The 24,958-nt window shown below is 42.9% G+C and overlaps 1 protein-coding gene across 4 annotated transcripts in view; it reads right to left on the reverse strand.

Annotated features, from left to right (window-relative positions):
* Window positions 1–1,163: 1,163 nt before the first annotated feature.
* Window positions 1,164–24,958, reverse strand: part of dhrsx (dehydrogenase/reductase (SDR family) X-linked) — a 228,790-nt gene continuing 204,995 nt past the window's right edge. For all 4 annotated transcript variants that reach the window (XM_069892022.1, XM_069892019.1, XM_069892021.1 and 1 more), the window contains one exon: window positions 1,164–1,490. In XM_069892022.1, coding sequence (XP_069748123.1) covers window positions 1,293–1,490 — 198 coding nt within the window. In that variant the 3' untranslated portion in view covers window positions 1,164–1,292. The remainder of the gene's footprint in view (window positions 1,491–24,958) is intronic.

A 24,958-nucleotide genomic window follows, 5' to 3' on the forward strand; every position in this document is an offset into this window, starting at 1 on the left:
AACAGGCATTGTCAAATTCATTTCAAATGGAATAATCAAATTTGCGGACGATACGACAGTGGTTGGTGTAATCAGCAACAATGATGGGTCAGCTTACAGAGAGGAGGTGGGGGTGGTGCGGGAACAGCAACCTGAGTCTCTCCACGGACAAGACAAAGGAGATGGCTGTAGACTTCAGGAGGATGAAGATGGACCACTCTCCATTACACATCATGGAGAGAGTGGCGAGTACAAAATTTCTTGGTGTGCAAATAAAGGACCCACAGCACCTCCTCCTTAGTCAGGAAGTTGACGAGGGTAAAGCTTCTGGCCTCCATCCTGACCGCATTTTTCAGGAGTACCGTTGAGATGGTCCTGTCGAGTTGCATCATTGTGTGGTGAGGTACGGTAGCTGCACAGCATCGGACACAAAGGATTATCAAAATATCCGGGAAGATCATATTAACAGGACCTTTGGCTAAAGAGAGCTCAAATAATGATTGACTACCCTTTCCATCCAGCAGACAGTATCTTTGACCCACTACCATCAGGAAGGAGGCACAGGAGCATCAAAATCAGGATGGCCAGGCTGGGAAATAGCTTCCTCCTGCAGCCTTGTGAGACTAATTATCCTGTAACTGAGTTAATAATTCCAAAATATATCAATATATTTATTTTAAATGATAACTTTATTTACATCTGTGATGTGTATTGTGTGTGTACGTATATGCAATGTGGTCTGGAGAAAATCTGTTTCATCGGGTTTTGTATACACAGTCAGAGATCAATAAAGCTGAACTTGAACTTGACCCAACTGCTATGCAACAAATTAAAGTTGTCTTCTTCCACAAGAGGCTGGGTGGTTACGGGTAAGAGACAGAAGTTTTATACAGCAGATTCTCCGTTTCTTGCTGGAGGGTCATTTCATCAGAAGTGGAGGAGGAAATCTTTTAAGAAGTAATTGCAGGATTGCTTGCATTGCCCATATACTGCAGTTAAGTACCGAATCAGTGCTAAACCAAAGTGAACATACTATTTTTTTCCAGTCCAACCCTGAGCATTTCAATACATTTGGTGTGACCACACATTATTTATGAAAACTATATCTCTGTGCTTGGTAGATTGGAACAACGCAAGCACATGGTTTGGTTTCAAGACGAGTGAAAATACTGTGAGAAACTTAATTAATTATTCACAATTTTATTTTCATTTTAAGCTAGAACTGATTTGTTATTCTTGTTGTCTGCCTTTCAAGTGGGAAAAATGAGGGCATGGGGGTCTCTGTGAGACATGAGTGGAGAGGCCTTCCATCTTCAGGAGGGCTGATCATGCCTTTCTGGGATCCCAACCAGCCTGCAGCTCTGGGTCCAAAGTTCTCCCTGGAGGTGGTCGTCGTAAGAAATGTCCGCTGATTTTGCCTTCTGGCCGTTGGTGAGATAGAAACCTCCGGATCCTTCCAGGTCAGGTGACACAGCGGCGTATATCACGGTAGAGGCCCCCTGGGTCGGAGTCTGCAGGAGAAAGATAGAAAAAAGGCTGAACAATGCCACTATTAGAGCCCTGCTGACAAGGTACTGGTGAGGACCATGGACCTCATTATTATTGCTGTGCATTTTGAAGTCGTACAGAACGGAACACTCACGTTCTTTTCGTCTCCTTACCCCTCATTGCTTCAGCCTGATAAGTTCGTCCATTGGCTCCGCCGCCCACAATGGGATCACACCATCTTCCCCTCCCCTTGCCGTTTTCCATAGGAACCACTCCCTCGTCCCTTCCAATGAATGGGCTCCCATGGCACATACCCTTGTGAAATGCTACACACTTGCACCTACCTTCCTCCCTCATCACCATTCTGGGCCGCAAACAGTCCTTCCTTGTGAACCTGCAGGGGCCATCTCTGCATCCGGTGCTCCCGCTGTGGCCTACTCTATATTCGAGAGACTGAATGCAGACTGGGAGATCATTTCGATGAGCACCATCGCTCTGTTCACTGTAACAGTAAGCATCTCCCAGTGGCCAACCATTTCAATTCCACAGCCCATTCCTACAACAACATGTCTGTCCGTGGGCTCGTGAATTGTCAAAGTGAGGCCACCCGCAAATTGGAGGATAATTTAAATAAAGAAATGTAAACAAACTGACTGTGCAATACAGAGACAAAAAAAAATCAATAAAGTACAAAAGCAAGAGTCCTTAAATGAGCCTCTGTTTGAGTTTGTTGTTGAGGAGTCTGATGGTGGAGGGGTAGCAGCTCTTCCTGAACCTGGTGGTGTGAGTCTTGTGGCACCGATACCTCTTTCCTGATGGCAGCAGCGAGAACAGAGAGTGTGCTGGGTGGTGGGGATCCTTGATGATTGCTGCTGCTCTCCAGTGTCAGCATTGCATGTAGATGCTCTCGATGATGGGGAGGGTTTTGCAGGGCTTTACGCTCAGGGGTGTTGGTGTCCCCATACCGATGCGAAGTTCCTATTCTCCTTCAGATTGATCTATTGTTATCAAAAACAATACACTGCAGGAACTGAACACCTGCATTCACAAACATAGGATGCTGTAAATGCTCCACAGGCCATGCAACATCTTTAGAGAGAGAAAAGCAGTATACTTTCCTGGTGTTGTAAGGTCTGATGTTGACTCCATTTCTCCTTCCATGAATGTTGTTTAACCTACTGAGTTCAGAATCAGTATCAAAATATATTGTCATGACATTCAGTGTTTTGCGGCAGCGTCATAAAGCAAAAGTTCATTTTATAACCATCTTACAACATGAAAAGGAAGGCAGCATGTTTGGTTCATTGATCATTCAGGAATCTGATGGCAGTGGCGAAGAAGCTGTCCTTGTGCCGCCGAGTGCTCGTCTTTAGGATCCTCTACCTTTTTCCCCAATGGTAGCAGAGTGGAGAGCATGGCCTGGGTGGTGGGGGATCTTTGAGGATAGAGGCTGCATTTTAAGACACCGCCTCATGTAGATGTCCTTGATGGAGTGAAGTCTGGTGCCTGTGACATCGCAGGCCGAGTTAACAACCCTCTGGAGTTTATTCTTGTCCTGAGAGTTATTAACATAATTTTAACATAACAATTACAGCACGGAAACAGGCCATTAGGCCCTTCTAGTCCGCACTGAACCAAACACCCCTTTCTAATCCCACCTCCCTGCACAATGCCCATAACCCTCCATCTTCTTCTCATCCATAGACCTGTCCAACCTTTTCTTAAATAATACAATTGACTCCGCCGCCACTATTTCTCCCGGAAGATCATTCCACACAGCTACCACTCTCTGAGTAAAGAAGTTCCCCCTCATGTTACCTCTAAACCTCTGCCCCTTAATTCTTAACTCATGTCCTCTTGTTTTAAACTTTCCTCCTCTTAACGGAAATAGTCTATCCACATCCATTCTGTCTATCCCTTTCATAATCTTAAATACTTCTATCAAATCCCCTCTCAACCTTCTACGCTCCAAAGAATAAAGACCCAATCTGTCCAATCTCTCCCCATACTCCAGATGCTTAAACCCAGGCAACATTCTGGTAAACCTTCTCTGCACTCTCTCCACTCTGTTTATATCCTTCCTATAATTAGGCGACCAGAACTGCACACAGAACTCCAAATTAGGCCGCACCAACGTCTTATACAATCTCAACATCACCTCCCAACTCCTATATTCCATGCAATGATTGATAAAGGCCAGCATACTAAAAGCCTTCTTCACCACCCTATTCACGTGAGTTTCTACCTTCAGGGAACGATGTACCGTCACTCCTAAATCTTTCTGCTCTTCTGTATTCCTCAATGCTCTCCCATTTACCACATATGTCCTATTCTGATTCTTCTTACCAAAATGAAGCACCTCACACTTATCAGCATTAAATTCCATCTGCCATTTTTCAGCCCACTTTTCTAAGCAGCCCAAATCCCTCTGCAATCCTTGAAAACCTTCTTCATTATCCACTCTTCCACCTATCTTAGTATCGTCTGCATATTTACTCATCCAATTCACCACCCCATCATCTAGATCATTAATGTATATAACGAACAACAATGGGCCCAATACAGATCCTTGAGGCACACCACTGGTCACCGGCCTCCAACCTGACAGACAATTATCCACTACCACTCTCTGGCCTCTCCCTTTCAGCCAGGCAGTGATGCAACCAGTCAGAATCTGACGTTTATGAGAGTCTTTGGTGATATACCAAATCTCCTCAGATATCTCACAAAATATAGCTGCTGGTGAGCCTTCTTTGCGAATGCATCAACATGGAGGCTCCAGGACAGATCCTTGGAGATGCTGACACCCAGGAACTTGAAGTTCTTGACCCACACCACTACTGAGCCCTTGATGAGGACTGGGTCACATTCCCCTGACTCTCACCTGGTCCATAATCATCTCCTTGGTTTTGCTGACATTGAGCGCAAGGTTGTTGCCCTTACGCCATTTAATAAGCTATTTATCTCCCTCTTGTACGCTTTCTCGTTGCCGTTTTTGATTCTTCCGACAACTGTGGTGTCATTGACAAACTTGTGGATAGCATTGTTCCAGCATTTCTGCTTTTATCTCCTGGGAATCCAGGACCAGAGGGCACAGCCTCAGAATAAAAGGACTCCACTTTAGAACAGAGATGAGGCTGTTTCTTCGGCTAGGAATCTGAAAAGGCTGTGGAAGCCAAGTCATTGGGTAAATTTAAAGCAGGGGTTAATAGGTTCTTGATTGGTAAGGGTATCAAAAGGAGAAGGCAGGAGATTGAGGTTAAAAGAAAAAAATACATCAGCCATTATTTGAATGGCGGAGCAGACTTTTTTGGGCTTAATGCACTAATTCTGCTCCTGGTAAAAACACAAGAGATCCTGGAGAAAATCAGCCGGTATCGTAGCGCGCATAGGAAGCAAAGATATACTTGTATAGTCGGTGTTTCAGGCCTGAGGCCTTCCTCAAGGTACTACTATCACAATGTCTACAGATGTTGGTATTTCATTCCTAATTCTGATCCAAATCCTTATGGTCTTTATTCACCTTCTTTACCCTGCAGCACAATCCCCTTTGTCATTTCAAATTTCCCTCATTTGAAGCGATCACATATCTGTTATTTTGCTCTCTCCCCTTCACTGCCTCTTGTTTCGTCTCGGGGGAACTGTCTTCCATCTTAAAACTTCAATCTGTTTTTCTCTGATGAGATCCTGCCTGATCTTCTGAGATTAATTGATCGACATAACACTGGTGACCTCACACAGAGGGCCTTTTAGGAAGATTGCGGATGGCAATACATAAATTGCAGTGATTGGCCGTGAAACTCTTAACATCACATCATCGAGTGTGAAACAACATCAATTTGCATCATTAGTAAGTGTCCTGAGATCTTCTTCTTCTTTGGCTTGGCTTCGCAGACGAAGATTTATGGAGGGGTGTGTCCTCGTCTGCTGCAGGCTCGTTGGTGACTGACCAGTCCGATGCGGGACAGGCAGGCACGGTTTCAGCGGTTGCAAGGGAAAATTGGTTGGTTGGGTTTTTCCTCCTTTGTCTTTTGTCAGTGAGGTGGGCTCTGCGGGGCTTCTTCAAAGGAGGTTGCTGCCCGCCGAACTGTGATACTTCACAGACATGGATACTGGGCATTAATTATCATGGAATTAGGATGATGTCACAAAATCAGTGCTGCAAGCTTTCAAGGGAAAGTGGTCATGTAAAATGTAAACATTTTTTTGTGCATTAGTCCTTCACAAGGATTACAGAAAATCTTGAAATGATTCAGTTATCCTATCCAATAAATAAAGTGCTGGTACAGAATGATCAGTTGTTTTCGAGTTTGGCATAGATGAGGTAACACTGGAGTTGGCTGGAGAATGAAATGTTTGTCAGGCACCTCCCTGAATCTTAATGACCTGCATTGGGAAGGGTTGTGGCTGTCACGTGACAACACTGCCCCCTACCTAGTCGGTGGACAAACCAGCTGCCAATCAAGGTTTGACTCTGGTCCACCCATTAGTGCACCCCTTGCCATTGGACCCATGTAATTTACCTGGACTGGACTCTCCAGTCTGCTTGTACCTGTCCTTGGAGAAATGCGTGCTTTAGTCAGAGCCCACAAAAGGCTGATTATGTAGAGAGAAACTGCAAATGAGTGAAGTACCAATGGATCCAGATCCAGATCACAAAAGTTTGCAAAGAGGTCCAGCGTCATGAAGAATGGTCTTTATTGCAAAGAGGCTGAAGTTCAGAAATTGTGAAGTTTTGTTATTAGCCATGAGTATATTAAATGGTAGTGTGGGATTAAGGATCTGGGTGACCCACTCTGGCTCCTAATTTTTTTATGCACTCGAATACATAAAAATAAGAATTCATATTTCTGCATCGCCATTCAGAACCATGCCTTATATCTTTAAGGCTTTACAGCCAGCGAAGTGTTTTGGGGATGCAATGCTGGGCTGTGATGCTAATGCAATTTAACATTGGCAATACATTGAAAGATACTTAAAAACGATTTACTGCTGCCCAATTGGAAATCCATTTCAATCCTTCAGTTCATCGTCAAATAAAGACTGTAATAACAGACTTTCAATGCAGGGAATGAACGGAATGAATTAAAGAAAGAAAGAATCTTGATAAATACTGACAGTAACACAACAAACTAATTATATTTGTAGGTAACAGTTTGCTTCTCAAAGAGTAATTGAGAAAATATTTAAAACAATAATTAAGTTTTCAACAATTGTGCATCACTAGACATTGGGAGACTGACACAAATATTGAGTCATGGCACCACTTCAAAATAGACCAGAGGGGTTATTCCCAGTGACCTAGCCAGTATTTATACCTCAGCAGTCAGTATCACCGAAGTCCAATTATATGGTGAATACGCAGTTAATGCTGACTGCGTTCCATTATAGCAAACGACAATTGCTTTTCCCCCTTGAAAACAACAATCAACGTGCTACAAATAATTTATTTTAAGAGAGCCACCTTGAGTCGCTTGGGAGAAATGGTCGAACTAGATCTTGTGCTCCTGGAATTATTCTGTCCGTTATGAGTACTGTATCCGCTGGTATATAGGACGACTGTATAGAATGACCCCGGAATTTTCAACTAAAATATACATTTTAGTGTTTGAAACAATATTAATATTTGGGGAGAATTTATAAGATTTAGAGTAGGTCACATACACACACATTACATACATGTGCGCTTAGAATTAGAAGGGGGTTAATTTGGGTTAGTTAAGTATAGAGTTAAGTTAAAGTTTGATTCTATTTTCATGTTTGGAGTTGATTAAAAATAACTTTTGTTTTGAAACCCACTTGCCTTGGTGAATGTCTATTGCTGCTGGGTTTTGGGGTCCTTTCGGACATGGATGTTTTCAAACCTTTTTGAGTAAAGGAGGGAGAATCACAGGTTCCTGTTAAAATTTTTAGGGATACTGGTTCAGCAGAATTATTGTTGGTACAAGGAGTTTTATCTCTGGATCAAACAACTGACACAGGGGACACCACTTTAATTAAAGGTGTTGGAAATGAAGTGGAGTCGATTTCCCTTCACAGAATAGTGTTAAATTCTGAGTTAGTTAAAGGACCTGTTGTGGTAGGAGTAATTTCAAAGTTACCTATGCAGGGGGTCTCAATTCTATTAGGGAATGATTTGGCAGAAAATAAAGTTGGGTCAGTTTTGAGATTAACAAGCAGGCCTAGGAAAGATGAAGAGAATTGTGAGATATATCCTGCATGTGCAGGACCAAGGTCCATGTCTAAGAATTATTGAGAGATTAAGATCCAGTTGACAAGAGATTTGCCAAGTGATTCTGAAATGGTTTTGAAAGAGAAGGGTAATTGTGAGAGCAAGGATGTTTCTTTGTCAAGGAAAGAGTTAATTCGGCAGCAGAAAGCAGATGCAAGTCTTGCTGAATTAGCAAACAAAGCAGTAACTGAAAAAGAGAATTTAGAAATGGCTCAGGAGAAAATGAAGTGTCTATTTGGCAGGAGAGCTCAAGTGAGGAATTTTAAGGTAGGAAGAAAAGTTTTGATTTTGTTTCCAACACATGAAAATCCTTTGAAAGCTAGATTTTCTGGTCCGTACACAGTTAAATCAAAATTGAATGATGTCATCTATGTTGTTAAAACTCCAGATAGAAGGAATAAAACTCAGGTTTGTCACATAAATATGTTGCAATCTTATTGAGAATAATGTGATGGAGAACAATCTGTATCAGAGGTGTTGGCTGTGGAGGAAGTGGTGGATCAAGAGATTTATGGAAATAAAATCTTGTGAGGTTAACCTTAAAGAAACCATGGTTCCTGTGCGCTTGTCTAACTCAGAAATTTTGAAAAATTTAGAGGAAAAGTTAGTTCATCTTAATTCACAAGAACAGATACGTTGAAGGATTTAATTTTAAAGTACACAGATCTTTTTCCTGACATTCCAAAAAGGACATAATTGATTCATCACGATGTGGATGTTGGAGAGGCAAATCCCATTAAACAACACCCATACAGAATAAACATTCAGAAAAGGAAAATTATGGATCAGGAGGTGGAATATATGTTGAGAAAATGAAATTATTAGACCTTCAAACTCAGATTGGAGTTCTCCTTGTATTCTGGTACCGAAACCAGGTGGAACTGTTAGGTTTTGTAGAGATTACAGGAAGGTTAATGCAGTAACTAAAACTGATGCTTATCCTATTCCAAGAATAGATAATTGTATTGATAAGATTGGAAAAGCTAAATTTCTTACTAAGTTGGATTTGTTGAAGGGTTACTGGTGTGTGCCTTTAACTGAGAGAGGAAGGAATATTTCAGCTTTTGTTACTCCATCTGGCTTATATGAGTATAATGTGTTACATTTTGGCATGAAAAATGCCCCTGCAACATTTCAAAGGATGATTAATTTGGTAATCCAAGGGTTAACACATACAGATGATTTGGTCATAAAAAGTGACACATGGGAAGAACATTTGAAAGAATTGGACAAATTGTTTGCAAGATAATCCAAAGCAAATTCAACTGTTAACTTAGCGAAGAGTGAATTTGCAAATTCCACTGTGACATACTTGGGTCATGGAGTTGGTCAGGGCAAAGTTGCACCTATTCAAGCAAAAGTGGATGCAATTTCTGAGTTTCCTATTCCCAATGATAAGAAAGCAGTGAGAAGGTTTTTAGGATTGGCAGGGTATTATAGGAAGTTTTGCAGAATTTTTGCTGAGGTTGCTCTTCCTTTAACCAACCTTTCGAAGTTGTGTGGACTAAAGAGTGTCAGATAGCTTTAGAAAATTTAAAGCAGATGCTATGCCATTATCCTGCGTTAAAATCTCCTGACTTTGATAAACCTTTTTCTGTAGCAGTGGACACGAGTGAGGGAGCAACAGGGTCAGTTTTATTGCAAAAACGTAATGAAATTGACCATCCAGAGGCCCACTTTTCAAAGAAATTCAATGTTCATCAAAGGAACTATCTATTCTACTATTGAGAAAGAATTATTTGCAATTGTGTTTTCTTTGCAGAGTTTTGATGTGTATCTCAGTACATCTCAAAAACCAATTGTGGTATTTACTGACCACAATCATCTGGTGTTTTTGAATAAAATGAAGAAAAAGAACAGAAAATTGTTAAACTGGAGTTTGATATGACAAGAATATAATCTGCAAATTGTTCATATCAGAGAGTTAAATAATATAATAGCGGACTGTCTATCAAGAGTTAAATTTTATCTTGTATAAAATGCTGTCAACATTGTTACTTTATTATGACATGTATATATTGTGAATTGTTATATTTTTAGAAGTTTTAAAGACAGTTTAGTTATTACTGAATTTTAACTCAGACTTAAAATTCCCTTAAAGAAAGGGAGGTGTAACAATATTGATATTTGGGGAGAATTTATAAGATTTAGAGTAGGTCACATACACACACATTACATTCACTTGCGCTTAGAATTAGAAGGGGGTTAATTTGGGTTAGTTAAGCATAGAGTTAAGTTAAAGTTTGGTTCTATTTTCACATTTGGAGTTAAAATAACTTTTGTTTTGAAACCCATGTGTCTTGGTGAATGTCTATTGCTGCTGGGTTTTGGGATCGTTTGGGCTCATAACAGTGATACCCTTTGTATAAGATGACCTCCCCCCAAGTCTGCCATTTACTGCTGACCAGTGGATACTATTAAAAGCAAATCACAATATTTTAATACCAAATTACCCTGTAAAGGTTTTAATTTTATGAGCATGTTTCAAAATAAACTACGGTCGGCTCCTGTAATAGGCCATTTAAAGCAGTCGAACTGGGTGGATGGACCCCACGGGGGCAAGCGCTGAGACTTTGTTGATATCTAACAGGACATGCTCAAGATTGTGTTGGAGCCAGCGGGAAGATGGCAGTGGTGTTGATACTTCGCTGTCAAGATTCAGATTTTACACCCGGCGTATAAGACAACCCCTCATTTTAAGTTTAGGATAATCTTATACACCAGCATATAAACATTTGTCTGAAATATCTCTCTTATTCATTTAAAAATATTTTTATTGAGTTTTATCAGAAAAACAAACAAAAAAGCAGTAAATCAATTACAATGAAACCTTTGCAGATTTACAAATAATAACACATGGTACAGTAGCAATACTACTTATTTCTAAATCCAGTTCAATTACCCATCCCATTCCCTTGCTGACTTGTCTGTCCATGGTATCATGCACTTCCAGCCTGAGACCACCCGCAAATTGGAGGAATAACATTTCATCTTCCGAATGGGCACCCTCCAACTGGACGGCATTAATATCGACTTCTCTGGCTTCCGTTAAAACCTCCCACCACCCTTCACTTCTTACCCGGTGGCCTTCCCCCAGCTCTGTATTTCTCCCTTTTCCCTGTCTCTTTTCATAAGGACATAATCAATTCTCACCTCTTCCTTTATGATATCCAATTAACAGCGTTTGCTGGTCTGGATTCTGCCCCCCCCTCCCCCACCCACTGCCAGCATTATCTGAATTCTGAGATTTCCTGCTTTTGGCTCATTCTGCTTATCCCTTGAAGAAGGCCTCAGGCCTGAAATGATGCCGATATATCTTTATCTCCTATGGACACTGAAATATCAGCTGAGTTCCTCCAGCATTTTGGAGTTGCAGACTTTTGCACCCACCCCCTCCCATCCACGAACTTGTGCAAATTTTTCCTAAATGTTAAAAATGAGTAATCCCATTTGTATTATCCCCAGATTCCTTCATTCATTTACACGCTGCGGACAATTTACAGCACCAATTAACCAGACATCCCACACAAATTTGGATGTGAGAGGAAACTCAGATTAAATCCATGCAAAGAAACCCATCCACTAACTGTGCCCACAAGGCCATGTTGCCAAAAGATGGACCACGGGAACAGGCCCTTTGGCCCATGATGTCTGTGCTGACCATGATGCCAATTTAAACTGCGCAGCTTGTGGGAGTAAGGCTGGAATTGGAAGACCATTGGCCATTGACTTCCAGTCAGAATAACACCTTGAGATGTCCCAGCACTGATTCTTGAGGATCGTCAATGGACACAGACCTCCTGTCAGAATAAGAAGATTAGAACAAAAGAAATAGGAGCAGGAATCGGCCATCTGGCCCATCGAGCCTGCTCCGCCATTCAATGAGATCATGGCTGATCTGCTGATGGGCCTCAACTCCTTCGATCTGCCTTTTCCCTATATCTCTTAATTCCCCGACATTGTAAAAATCTATCCAACTTTGTCTTAAATATGTCTACTGAGGGAGTTAGCTTCCACTGCTTCAATAGGCAGTGAACTCCACACATTCACCACTCTGGGAAAAGCAGTTCCTCCTCATCTCCATCCTAAATCTACTACCCTGAATCTTGAGGCTATATCCCCTAGTTCTGGTCTCCCCCCACCAATGGAAAATCTTAGATTCCTCTCTCTTATCAATGGCTTTCATAATGTTGTATGTTTCTATAAGACCCTCCACCTTCTTCTAAATTCCGATAAGTACAGTCCCAGACGACTCAATCTCTTCTTATAGGCGAAACACCTCATCTCTGGATAACACTCCTTCACTACTACCCTCTTGTCTTCTACTGCATAGCTAATTCTGAATCCAATCTGCCAAGAATCCACAAATCCCACCATCAGGATCCATCCACAAAGAAGGATCTTGTCGAAAACTTTACCAAAGTCCATGTATTCACCATTCACTGCACAATCCTCATCTACCCATCCTCTTACTTCTCGTCAAAAACACTCAATTGAATTTGTAAAACATGCCCACACCTTCACGAAGCCAAGCTGAGGAGAAGTGTATAACTTTCTATTATGTGTTCTCGTGAACCAGCATGGCTGAATAAAATCGAATGGATGAAACTGATCAGCAGAAACTCAAACATAGAAAGGGTAGAAATTTGTCTTTGGTCAATGAAGGCTCAATTTAGATATTGAAGACAAATTTGGAAGGTACATGGATGGAAGGGTTATGGAGGGATACGGTCCAGGTGCAGGCCAGTGGGACTAGGCAGATTCATAGTTTGGCATAGACTAGATGGGCTGAAAGGCCTGTTTCTGGGCTGCAGTGCTCTATGGTTCTATTGGCGTCCACTGATCTGCAAGGTGTCAGTCAACCAGCCACAAGGTGAATGGGGACTTACTTTTGACATTTAGGAAAAATTTGGACAGGTACATGGATGGGATGGGTATGGAGGGCTATGGTTCAGTTGCAGGTCATTGGGACTAGGCAGAATAACACTTCAGCCTAGACTAGATGGGCCAAACAGCCCATTTCTCTGCTGTAGTGTTCTTTGGTTCTAACCAATGCACCCCCCCCCCAACCCCCCTCCCCCCCCTCCACCACCACTGACGTTCATCCTTTGTTTTTACTCCAAGAAAATGTCAGGAGTCAAAAATAATTGGTGAATATTCAAACCATTGTCCAATACTCGTGACCCAGAATAAATTGCAACCCAGGAAGCCCAAGCAGGATGCTTAAAATAGCACGAGTCCCTGAATGGCTGAAGTTAAAGAATGGATTGTTTGCACAACTGCACAGAAAACAACTTTAATACATGTTCAAAATGCAAAACAGGCATTCGACCTGTTTAAAATAAAACAGAACTGGAGCTCAGTAACCAGAGCTGCAATGTAGTGTCTTGGGAGACTTTTTCAGCTAGAACAATTCCTTTAAATCCCCAGTTAACAAAGGGAATAGTATTTACATGACATGGTTCTACATTGATGTGCATGGGTGTGTACAGGCAATTGCGTGCACAAGAGCATGGCTGAATGCAGGCACATGTGTTGTGGAGAAGATATAACCATCCCAACACTTATCATTGCAGTGAGTCCCAAGATAACAACAAATCTCTTTTAATCAGAGGATCTGAATCCAAAGCTAGAACATTTTAAATATATAATCTGAATTTCCCTCAGAATAAAACTTTGCTTAATTTCCAGATAAAATTAATTGGCCTGTTTTTCCACGAGACCAGTCTGATGTAAAACGAAAGCAGAAGTTCAACCTCTAAAAATTTGTAAACCTGATTAATAAGGTTCTTGTTCATCATTAATCACTGTTCCCTCATTTTATCAATCCCCTGCTGGCCCTCATCTCCATCTCCCTCTTTCACAGGCTATCTCCGCTTTCCATATTCAATGTTGCCGAAAGGTCTCGACTTAAATCCTCAACAACTCCTCTTCCTCCCTCTGATAATGGGCGGCGTGGTTAGCGTGCCAGCTAGCACGATACTGCTACAGTGGCCTGGGTTTGGATCTGGCGCTGTCTGTGAGGAGTTTGTATGTTCTCCCCGTGCCCTTTGTGAGTTTTCTCCGACTGCTCTGGTTTCCTCCCACCCTTCAAGACGTACGGGGTTGTAGGTTAATTGGGTGTAATTAGGGAGCTCGGGTTTAATGGATGGAATTGGCATCTGTCGTGTTTTAATAAAATTTAACAAAAAATGTTGCTTTACCTGCTGAGCTCCTCCAGCAGATTGCTGTGTTCTCTATTCCAACATACACATACTCAAAATTAAGGAAAACCATAGTTTTCATGTAAAACAGTGGTTCTCAACTTTTTTTTTCCAACTGACATACTACCTTAAGTAATCCCTCACTACAGTACAAGGATGTTCTGACATTGTCCCATCAACACGGGAGGATCTGGCACAAGATCGCTCAGGGTGGAGGGACGCCATCAGAAAAGGTGCGGACACTGCTGAGAACAAGCTCAAAGAGGCAACAGAGGGAAGGTACAGGACGCACCGCCGCAGAACTTCTCTGCCCCTGCTGCCCCTCCAGGCCTCACCTGCCAAGTATGTGGCAAGCAGGGCCTGACCGTCAAGGACCGGCCTGTACAGCCACTCCAGGACACACATACCAAACGCCGCAAACTGACTGAAAGGAACCATCATCATGCTATGGGATCGATACCCTGAAGAAGACACAGAGCACCTATGACATCAGGTTAGAAAGGGATTACTTAAGGTGATTTGTGAGTGGAAAAAAAAAAGGTTGAGAACCACTGATGTAGAAAGTTAATTGTAGAATAATGAATGAAAATCAAACAAAACTGAAGATGCTGGAAAACTTCAGTGAAATTAGAAAGTACAGGCGATGGTTAACAGGTCAGGCAGAATCTAAGGAAAGAGAAGCAGAATTATTGTTTCAGTTTGAAGACTGATGAAGACAGTTCTGGCAAAGGGTCTTAGATCTGATATCTTAACAGTTTCTCTTTCCACAAATGCTATCTGACCTGCTGAGCCGTTCCTATATATATTTTGTTTCTATTACATACAAGAATAATAATGTTTATCAGGTAATGTTTTTTAGTACAATACAGCATACCATCTGCCTTGATAGTCTCAACACTGACAGCTGCGCTGTTGTTTGGGATTACAGTATAAGAATACCATGGGATATCTACGGAGTTAGGGAGTGAATAAAATGATCTTTCACACTGCAGAAGTAGACAATGCAGGTTCTTCTGTAGGCCACATACTCAGGACTCTTCAAGTGACCGCAAGTACTGTTGCTTTGTGAGTGGATAGGTCTTGAAATTTCTTTTAGGACTAGGGCGAAGATTACACTATGACCTGGAATCAAAATCTCCTCTCAGGTCCAACAGAAATGTCCATAAAATCTCCAATAATTCTTGTCTTCTGCAGCCAGGAACATTTTCTCTAGAATAGCTTCCCTATATCTTTCCAGCTCTCTTTCCTTCTTGATAGCATTCCATTCAGCCAACCTGTTAGATAAAGCCATTTGTCACCAATGCACATATCTACTCGTAGTTCTGTGATGCTTTTTTATGGTTTTTCTTTCTTTCTTCTTCTTTGGCTTGGCTTCGCGGACGAAGATTTATGGAGGGGGTAAATGTCCACGTCAGCTGCAGGCTCGTTTGTGGCTGACAAGTCCGATGCGGGACAGGCAGACACAGTTGTAGCGGTTGCAGGGGAAAATTGGTTGGTTGGGGTGGGGTGTTGGGTTTTTCCTCCTTTGCCTTTTGTCAGTGAGGTGGGCTCTGCGGTCTTCTTCAAAGAAGGTTGCTGCCCGCCGAACTGTGAGGCGCCAAGATGCACAGTTTGAGGCGATATCAGTCCACTGGCGGTGGTCAATGTGGCAGGCACCAAGAGATTTCTTTAGGCAGTCCTTGTACCTTTTCTTTGGTGCACCTCTGTCACGGTGGCCAATGGAGAGCTCGCCATATAACACGATCTTGGGAAGGCGATGGTCCTCCATTCTGGAGACGTGACCCACCCAGCGCAGCTGGATCTTCAGCAGCGTGGACTCGATGCTGTCGACCTCTGCCATCTCGAGTACTTCAACGTTAGGGATGAAAGCGCTCCAATGAATGTTGAGGATGGAGCGGAGACAACGCTGGTGGAAGCGTTCTAGGAGCCGTAGGTGATGCCGGTAGAGGACCCATGATTCGGAGCTGAACAGGAGTGTGGGTATGACAACGGCTCTGTATACGCTTATCTTTGTGAGGTTTTTCAGTTGGTTGTTTTTCCAGACTCTTTTGTGTAGTCTTCCAAGGGCGCTATTTGCTTTGGCGAGTCTGTTGTCTATCTCGTTGTCGATCCTTGCATCTGATGAAATGGTGCAGCCATTTTGACCGTTTCGAGTTTTGTGTGCCCGATGGAGATGTGGGGGGGCTGGTAGTCATGGTGGGGAGCTGGCTGATGGAGGACCTCAGTTTTCTTCAGGCTGACTTCCAGGCCAAACATTTTGGCAGTTTCCGCAAAACAGGACGTCAAGCGCTGAAGAGCTGGCTCTGAATGGGCAACTAAAGTGGCATCGTCTACAAAGAGTAGTTCACGGACAAGTTGCTCTTGTGTCTTGGTGTGAGCTTGCAGGCGCCTCAGATTGAAGAGACTGCCATCCATGCGGTACCGGATGTAAACAGCATCTTCATTGTTGAGGTCTTTCATGGCTTGGTTCAGCATCATGCTGAAGAAGATTGAAAAGAGGGTTGGTGCGAGAACGCAGCCTTGCTTCACGCCATTGTTAATGGAGAAGGGCTCAGAGAGCTCATTGCTGTATCTGACCCGACCTTGTTGGATTTCATGCAGTTGGATAACCATGTTGAGGAACTTTGGGGGGCATCCGATGCACTCTAGTATTTGCCAAAGCTCTTTCCTGCTCACGGTGTCGAAGGCTTTGGTGAGGTCAACAAAGGTGATGTAGAGTCCTTTGTTTTGTTCTCTACACTTTTCTTGGAGCTGTCTGAGGGCAAAGATCATGTCAGTAGTTCCTCTGTTTGCGCGAAAGCCGCACTGTGATTCTGGGAGAATATTCTCGGCGACACTAGGTATTATTCTATTTAGGAGAATCCTAGCGAAGATTTTGCCTGCAATGGAGAGCAGCGTGATTCCCCTGTAGTTTGAGCAGTCTGATTTCTCGCCTTTGTTTTTGTACAGGGTGATGATGGTGGCATCACGAAGGTCCTGAGGCAGTTTTCCTTGGTCCCAACAAAGCTTGAAAAACTCATGCAGTTTGACATGCAGAGTTTTGCCGCCAGCCTTCCAGACCTCTGGGGGGATTCCATCCATACCTGCTGCTTTGCAACCTTGTTGTGAAGTGCTGTACTGCTATGGGCCCAGAGCATCCCAAAACCCAGCAGTAATGAAATTCACGAAGACAAATGGTTACATAAACAAAAGTCATTTTTAGTTTTCTTTAAACATAACCAGAGGGTCAAACTTTAATTTATTACTATTAACTTAACCTAACCTAACTTAACCCCTTCTAATTCTAAGTGCACGTATATGTAATGTGTATAAGTTCAGAAAAGTTCTTTGATTCACAGTCCAATTCACTTCTCATTCCTCCAAATTCACCGGTATCAGGCAATTCTTACACTGTGCACAGAATTTAACATTTATGAATATTCACCAGGCTTTGGTGCTTGAAAAGTTCATGGTCACCAGTCAGGAAAGTATTTGTTGGTTTTCAGAGAGAGATTTGTTGCTTGTTGGACACACAACGGTTTCCTTCTGATCAGCCACTTTAGTGTCTGGCTGAAGAATCTTTCTCCATCAAGGTTTTCCAAATGCTAACCCCTTCTTCTGTAGGTCAGCACAGAGTTCCTTTTGTTACCCTTATTTCAGATGAAACATTCTAGCCAGTCATTTCCTCTTGTATGGACCCCAAGGCTGAACTCAGAACTCACAAGCTGTCTTCAAAATGGGGTTTCAACAAGCTGCCAGCTTGCCACAACCGCAGAAACCAGCTATCTCTCTCTCTGTGAGAGAAAGCCTGTTTGGTCTCCTCTCTCTCTCTACGCTTGCAAAACTGCATGACCTTCTTCGAACAGCAAACTGCAACCAGACAGATTGCAGCACATGACTCAATCTTCTAAGTCCATTCATCTGCTGCTTTCAACACATTACCCCACAGCATGTCCAATTAACACCTACTTGTGAAGTCTCTATAGGTATTCTTCAAATGTTTCGCAAAGGCACTCGGAGTCTGGACTGTCTGGGTTGAGCAGAGCTCTGGCATTTTAAATGAGATCTGTTTTGTGAAGTGTTTATGTTTGTTTGTGACCCACACTACCCCCACAATCCATCTCCTTCAAAAACATATCTATATACAATATGAAATATGATATAATCTACAATGCTAAAAGTGCGATGTAAATGTAAGGGATTGTTACAATGCTGGCCAATCATAATGCCTCAACCAACATCCAAATACAAGATTACTTGGTCATTATTTCCGTGTTAAATACCTGGGTGTATATTGTGCACAAATCCAACTGTGAAAAAAATGGTAAAAGTAATTTAAAGGTTGAAAATGCTTTGATACCTCCTGAATGATGTTAAATGGATGCAAATTAATTATTTCCAAGCTCCTCCTAATGATTTAAGAATGTCTAAAGCATATTTACAATGTCAATTACACTTGCAACACAGAGACAATGCATCATACTAACAAATCCTTCAGTTCGTACAAATATGCTATAAATTATACTCCACGATTCTATGGCGGCTTTGAAAAGAAAACAACAGCTAATGGGTAGAGATCACAATCTTACAAACAGAAAATGAGATAAATGATCTGCTTCTTTTTTATGGTGGCTGGTTGAAAGATGAATGCAATGCCTTTTTTATGAACTGGTTTAGAATCTGTCAGATTAAAAATAAGACATTTCGAAAATTGGCTAACACAACTCCCTCAAGGTCATGATGTCCTTACACATTGGCCAGAGACCTACCAGCCAACAGCTATGACAGAGAGGTTACATGAACTCTCTTCACGCATCTTCATTTGATAATAAACTACTTTACAAAGGATTTCAACAAAAAGAGGTGACATTAAAATTACTTATGAGCACTGAAGGCCTGGGTGTCTTGGGATTACAGTATAAGGATACCATGGGATATCTACGGAGTTAGGAGTGAATAAAATTATCTTTCACAATGCAGAAGAGGTTAGAAGTAGACAATGCAGGTTCTTCTGTAGGCCACATACTCAGGACTCTTCAAGTGACCTACTGTTGCTTTGTGAGTGGATAGGTCTTGGCATTTCTTTTAGGACTAGGGCGAAGATTACACTATGACCTGGAATCAAAATCTCCTCTCAGGTCCAACAGAAATGTCCGTAAAATCTCCAATAATTCTTGTCTTCTGCAGCCAGGAACATTTTCTCTGGAATAGCTTCCCTATATCTTTCCAACTCTCTTTCCTTCTTGATAGCAGATCCATCTAAGGACTATTAGCCATGTTGTAAATGATAAGCATGAAGTGAAATTCCTCTACCAGTCATATCTGGACACCTCATGCAATACTGCCCAGAATAGTGGTTCTTTTGCCCCACCTCACATACCGTTCTAAGCTATAGGTGTTCTGTGGTTAGTAAGAGATTGCTTAAGTTGGTATGTGAGTGGGGAAAACAAAAGGTTGAGAACCACTGGCCTGGAAGCTTATATTAATCTCCATATTAAGGATGGCTCTGGCGTTGGTTGGTGCCTGTGTCTATTACACATGGGCTTGGGCATCAATGTTATTGCATGATGTGATTCACACTTGTGAGTTCCATTCGCCATCACTCTTCTCCATCAAGTTAGTGCAATGCTATTACAGTGCCAGGACCCAGGTTCGATTCCTGGGTGCCTGTGAGGAGTTTCTCCCCGTGTCTGCGTGGGTTTCCTCTGGATACTCTGGTTTCCTCCCACCCTTCAAAAAGTACATGGATTGTAGGTTAATTGGTGTATTTTGGGGGAGCACGGGCTTGTGGGACAGAAGGGTCTATTATTGAAAATCTAAATTTAAATTAAATCTGGGTTGAGAGCCAAGGTTAAAATAAAATTGGATTTGATCTGGAGAACAGCTGGGGTCTGAGGATTCATGACTGAACTGAAAGATCCAAACTTCACAGCGTACTTCTGAAACACATCAGGAGGCATTTTATCAAGTCTTTGGCAAAAGAAATCCAAAGAGGATTGCAAGGCCCAACCACCAAAACTATCCACCATCATTTGTCACTGAGGCTCTGATCTTGAAGGGATCAGCTAAAAGTTCCTGGTTTTTACAAAACTGGGGCCTTAAAAACCTGCTGGTGGAAAACGTGAAGAATCAAAATGATTGTGTAGCAGGCAGAGATTAAATAAATTTCAACATGTACCTGTCCTCTCAAGTAAAATGGGATCACATTTACTACTTTAGTCCCTGTTATTGAAGTCTTGACAGTATGTTCCTTGGCATGTTTCAGAGGTCTTCTCCACAGCTACGATGTATGGTGATTATTCTTTGCGAGCTATGTGAGATGCTACCTCAAGTAGGCAGCCAAGATCATTACAAACTCCATCAGCCTGGTCACAATCTCTTCTCACTGCTAGCTTAAGGCAGAAGGTACATCTCAATTCAGAAACAGTAATTTTTCCAATCACTACCAGGTTCCATGACCTCCCCAAACTACCCTAACAATAAACTTCATCAGGGCCACCAAAATACCTCCCTGCACTATTGAAATACGACTTTCTTTTGCAGTAACTGCAACTATAAATATTAATTTATTGATCTCTCCTTTTAAATTTATTTTCTATCTTTTTGTGTCAAGGCACATGAATTTGATTTATTCTACTGTAGTTATATTTTACACAGCTCTTGGCTACAGCAAGCAAGAATTTTGATTCATCTGTACTATTTCATCTTAGCTCATTAAATTTCTTCAAGAACCAATCAAATAAATATCATCGTCATGTTTGGTCCCAAACAGATGGGAGAGCATTGGGACAAGCAACAGGCACTATTTTCCTTATGACGTAGAAGGAACCTAAGACGTTAAGTTGGTTCGGGGCACAATCTTATACCCCTGTTGATTTTCTCGGTTATTCAAGTTTCAAGATTATTTTATTGTCATGTAATAAGAAAGCAAATGTAAATATTACATGAAATTTCCGTCTGTCTACTGTGAGGCAGACAAAGACACGCTACTAGCAAAAATTGCCCAGCTCCCCTTAAAGCCAGTGAAAGAGAAGCAAGAGATGGTCCCCCCAGAATCACTGAATGTCGATGGATTTGCCTCCATAGCCACACAACCTTCAGTCTGAACCATCAGTAGTCCAAGCTCCAGATGCATTCCTCTGGCATGATCAGGAGGCCTCCAGAGCCCTCTCACACTACAGTTCTGATACATGAGGACCCCTTCAGCCAGTCTCGAGCCAGTCTCCAGGAGTCTGCAGCCTGGTGAGACTACTTTGACCACAGTCACCAGCACCCCCACAGCCTGCGTGGGTTCCTCACCTCAAGGCTTGCTGCCTGTGTGTTCTTCAGCTGCAGAGCCCCTCATTGGTCCACCGCCAAGGTCACCATCCACTGCTTCTCCTTCTCTAACAGGAGGTGGTCTTCTCATTTTCTGGTGCCCTGTGCCAGTCCTCCGTTTCCCTGAAGTTTGCAATTCCTCGTAGCCGCTGCTGATCACAGGAACCGCCATCTTGGACAGACCCCACGGTGGCAGGATTTTTATATAAACCACCATTTGGCTCCTTTAACAGTCTGTTTAAAGCCTGTACAGAGCCAACAGCAGTCGGAATAGGCGGTTGGACCCTGCGAAGGAGCGCTGAGTCTTCGGTCCCCGCTCTCTGCGGGTCTGCACCAGCACCAGTCCTCCCGCTCTACACCTGCTCCAAATCTAATCTTTGCCCGGATTTGGCACATTGGGGTAATTTACAAGACATCAATTAACCTTCCAATCTGTCTTTGGTGTGAGGGAGGATACTGGAGCTTTCAAGGAAACCCACTTGGTCACAGGGAGAATGGCAAACTTCACTCAGACGGTGCTCAAGGTCACAGCCAAATGGAGCTAAACAAGAAAATACTGCAGATGCTGGGGTCCAGAGAAATGCACAAAAGCGCTGGAGAAACTCAGCAGGCCACGCAGCAACCATAGGACATAAAGGGCAGACAACATTTCAGACCTTGGGCCCTTTGTTAGACCTAACATGTTGATTGACGCATGGACGCTGCGAGACCTGTTGAGTTTCTCCAGCACGTTTGTGTATTGCCCTCAATGTGACTACTGAACCTGGGTCACTGGAGATTTAGGACAGCAATTCCATGAACTGCCCTATTATGCACCCTATAATGGCATGTAGTCACTTTCAGCTGAAAACAAATGGCTGGAGAAACTCCAGTGACATCAAACTGCATCCGTGAAAGAGGGGGCAGGAGGGGGAAGGAATGTCGTTGCTTCGGATCAAGTCCTGAGACTGGGTTGAGAGGGCAAGGTGGGGGGGGAGGGTGGGATGATCAGTGGAAAGAGGAATGTTGAAGGACGAAGGATAGATGTAGCCAGGTGGAGAGAAAAATTATAAAAGGTTCCATTATGGTCACGTAATACTACGTTTAGCATGTAACATACATGAAATTCTTTAACTTTGTAAGACAGTGAGTCGCCACTTTGACCAGTGCCCCACACAGAAATGAGGCCGAACTCACGACCCCTGGTTTACAAGACCAGTGTTCGAACCACTGAGCTATCAGAACCTCTAGGGGCCTGGAGTTGGAAAATTGTTGGTGAACTATTGGTGGAAGCCGTCTGAAAGGTGAAAAAAAAAGACAGATGGAGGCAAGCGGTGGGGGGGGGGGGGGCGGATGGATGAAGATGGGGGCAGGAGGAGAGGAGAGGGTGAAGATGGAGGCAGGTGGAGAAGGGAGGGTCAAGTTGGAGGCCGGTGGGGAGGGGTGGGTGAAGATAGAGGCCAGGGAAAGGGGGCAGACGAGAGTGGTGATAGACAGGAAAAGAAAGGCCCCCAGTGCTGGAATAGTTGTTAAATTAAGGAAGGGGGGTAATGAGAACCTTGAAGGGAGAGATGAAATGCAGAGAGAAGTAGATGGAGGTGGATTAGGTGAAATTAGTGGGCTGCAAGTGGAAGGGGATAAAACTAGGTAATGGGGTGCCAGATTCCCCATGATTGAAGGCCGTCCACTTAGAATAGAGATGCTGAGGAATTTCCTTTGCCAGAGGGTGGTAAATCTGTGGAATTTGTTGCTACAGATGGTTGTGGAGGCCAGGCCATTGGGTGTATTTAAGGCAGAGATTGATAGGTTCTTGATTAGCAGGGCATCAAAGATTATGTGTAGAAGTGGGGCTGGGTAGGAAAATGGATCAGCTGATGATTAAATGGTGGGGAAGACTTGATGGGCTAAGTAGAGCAGGTGAATTGGAAGTGGGGGTTGGGGTGGGGGTGGGGGGGGAGAGAGAGAGAGAGAGAGAGAGAGAGAGAGAGAGAGAGAGAGAGAGAGAGAGAGAGGAATACAGAAGGTGAGAGTTATGATAAATTGGAAAATTCAATGCTTATACAATTCCTTTTCCCCAATAGACTGTTTATTGCTCGATCCCAGCATCTATAATCTCTGATATCTGCAATCTCTTCAATGAGCATTAAACATTTTTAGTGGCAATCAACACCTTAATGAGTCTCGAGGTAATTGCTCCAAGTGTAAACCTCAGTGCCTTTATCAAGGTGAAACTTGCTCTGATTGCAGGCGAAACTGGCACCTCATCACTTGGTCTCCCTCCTGAAAACTGCTGCACACGTTGTTAAGAACTCAACAACCGTGTTGTCATTGTTTAAATCTAAGCAGATTTTCGAAAGGCTACCACTTTGCTCATAGATTTTGCATTAAACCTGCACAATTCTCCCCTCTCCTGACATTTATTAATTGAAGATTTCAGCATCATGACCTGAGACAGGCAGTAAAACACGAAAGTCTGCAGACACCGTGGTTGAAGTAAAAACACATTTGAGCAAGTCAAGCAGTGTACTTTATTTAGCAAAGAAAAAGGGCTTGAGGTATGACCTTGATGAAGGGCTCAAGCCCGAAATGTTGGTACTGTACCTTTTTCTTTGCTAAATAAAGTGCACTGTTTGACCAGCTGAATAACTCGGACAGGCATGCGGAATTTAGTTAAGAATCAAACATGAAATTGGCAGAAAGGTGAAATGGGCCTACCACTGTTCCTAGGCCCCAGTTCTTCTCCCTCTCTTGTGCACTTCTAGGAATACAACAAAAACACAGAAATGCTGGAGATCTCGCAGCGTTCATAGCGGAAAAAGTTATATGACTGACGTTTCAGGGCCTAAGCCCTTCTTCGAGGTATAAGCAAAAAGCAGACAGGCATCTGAGAATAAAGATTGGGAGAGAAAAGGGATGAACCGGTGGTTGGGGGGGGGGAGGGGGGGTGGAGTCCAGACCAACAGACAAAAGGTGTAAATGGGATATGAAAAGAGTTGATTTTGATTCTGGGAAAAGGGAAGAGAGGGGGAGACAGAACTAGAGGAAAGGTGACAGGGGAAAAAAAAAGATGGGGGGGTGGGGGTTTTACAGTAATCAGAGAAGTTGATGTTAATGCCATCTGGTTGGAAGACTTCCAGATAGAAGATGGGATGTTCTTCCTCCAATTTTCAGGTGGTCTCAGTCTGGCAGTGAATGAGACCATAGACAAACATGTTGGCACGGGAATGGGGCTGAGAATTGAATTTCACTGGAGAAACAAAAAAAAAGTGCAGATGCTGGAACATTTCTCGATAAAGGGGGCCTGACCCAAACAGCCAACTGACCATTTCTACCCCCGGGTGCTGAAGGATCTGCTGAAGCTTACTGTCTGCATACAGTTCCACTGGGACTGGCCATCCCTCCCGCAGCAAGCCTGCAGTTCATTAGGTGAGGCTAATGAGCTATCGATTCATTCAAGGTGGGCATGACACCAGTCCCAGGTTGGTGTCCAATCATTTCTCACAGTTTGAACACACTATGTCTTGCATTTCAATCAAATGAACAGAAAAGCTCCTGTTGGGTCTTTAAAAATCATTCTTTACGATGAACTTGTTGAATGGCGAATCTTTGTCTGCCTTAGGGTAAAGGAAATTTTGTGTAATATCACATTTTGTGTTTTATTACATAACAATTAAATAATCTTGATTTGAATAGCTACACCCTGGCTGGGACAAATAGCTTGTGATATGAGTACCTACTGCATTTGGTGAGATACTCAACAGGAAAAAAAAACAGCTCTGTT

Source organism: Narcine bancroftii, chromosome 7, assembly GCF_036971445.1.
Source record: "Narcine bancroftii isolate sNarBan1 chromosome 7, sNarBan1.hap1, whole genome shotgun sequence".
Classification (NCBI taxonomy): domain Eukaryota; kingdom Metazoa; phylum Chordata; class Chondrichthyes; order Torpediniformes; family Narcinidae; genus Narcine; species Narcine bancroftii.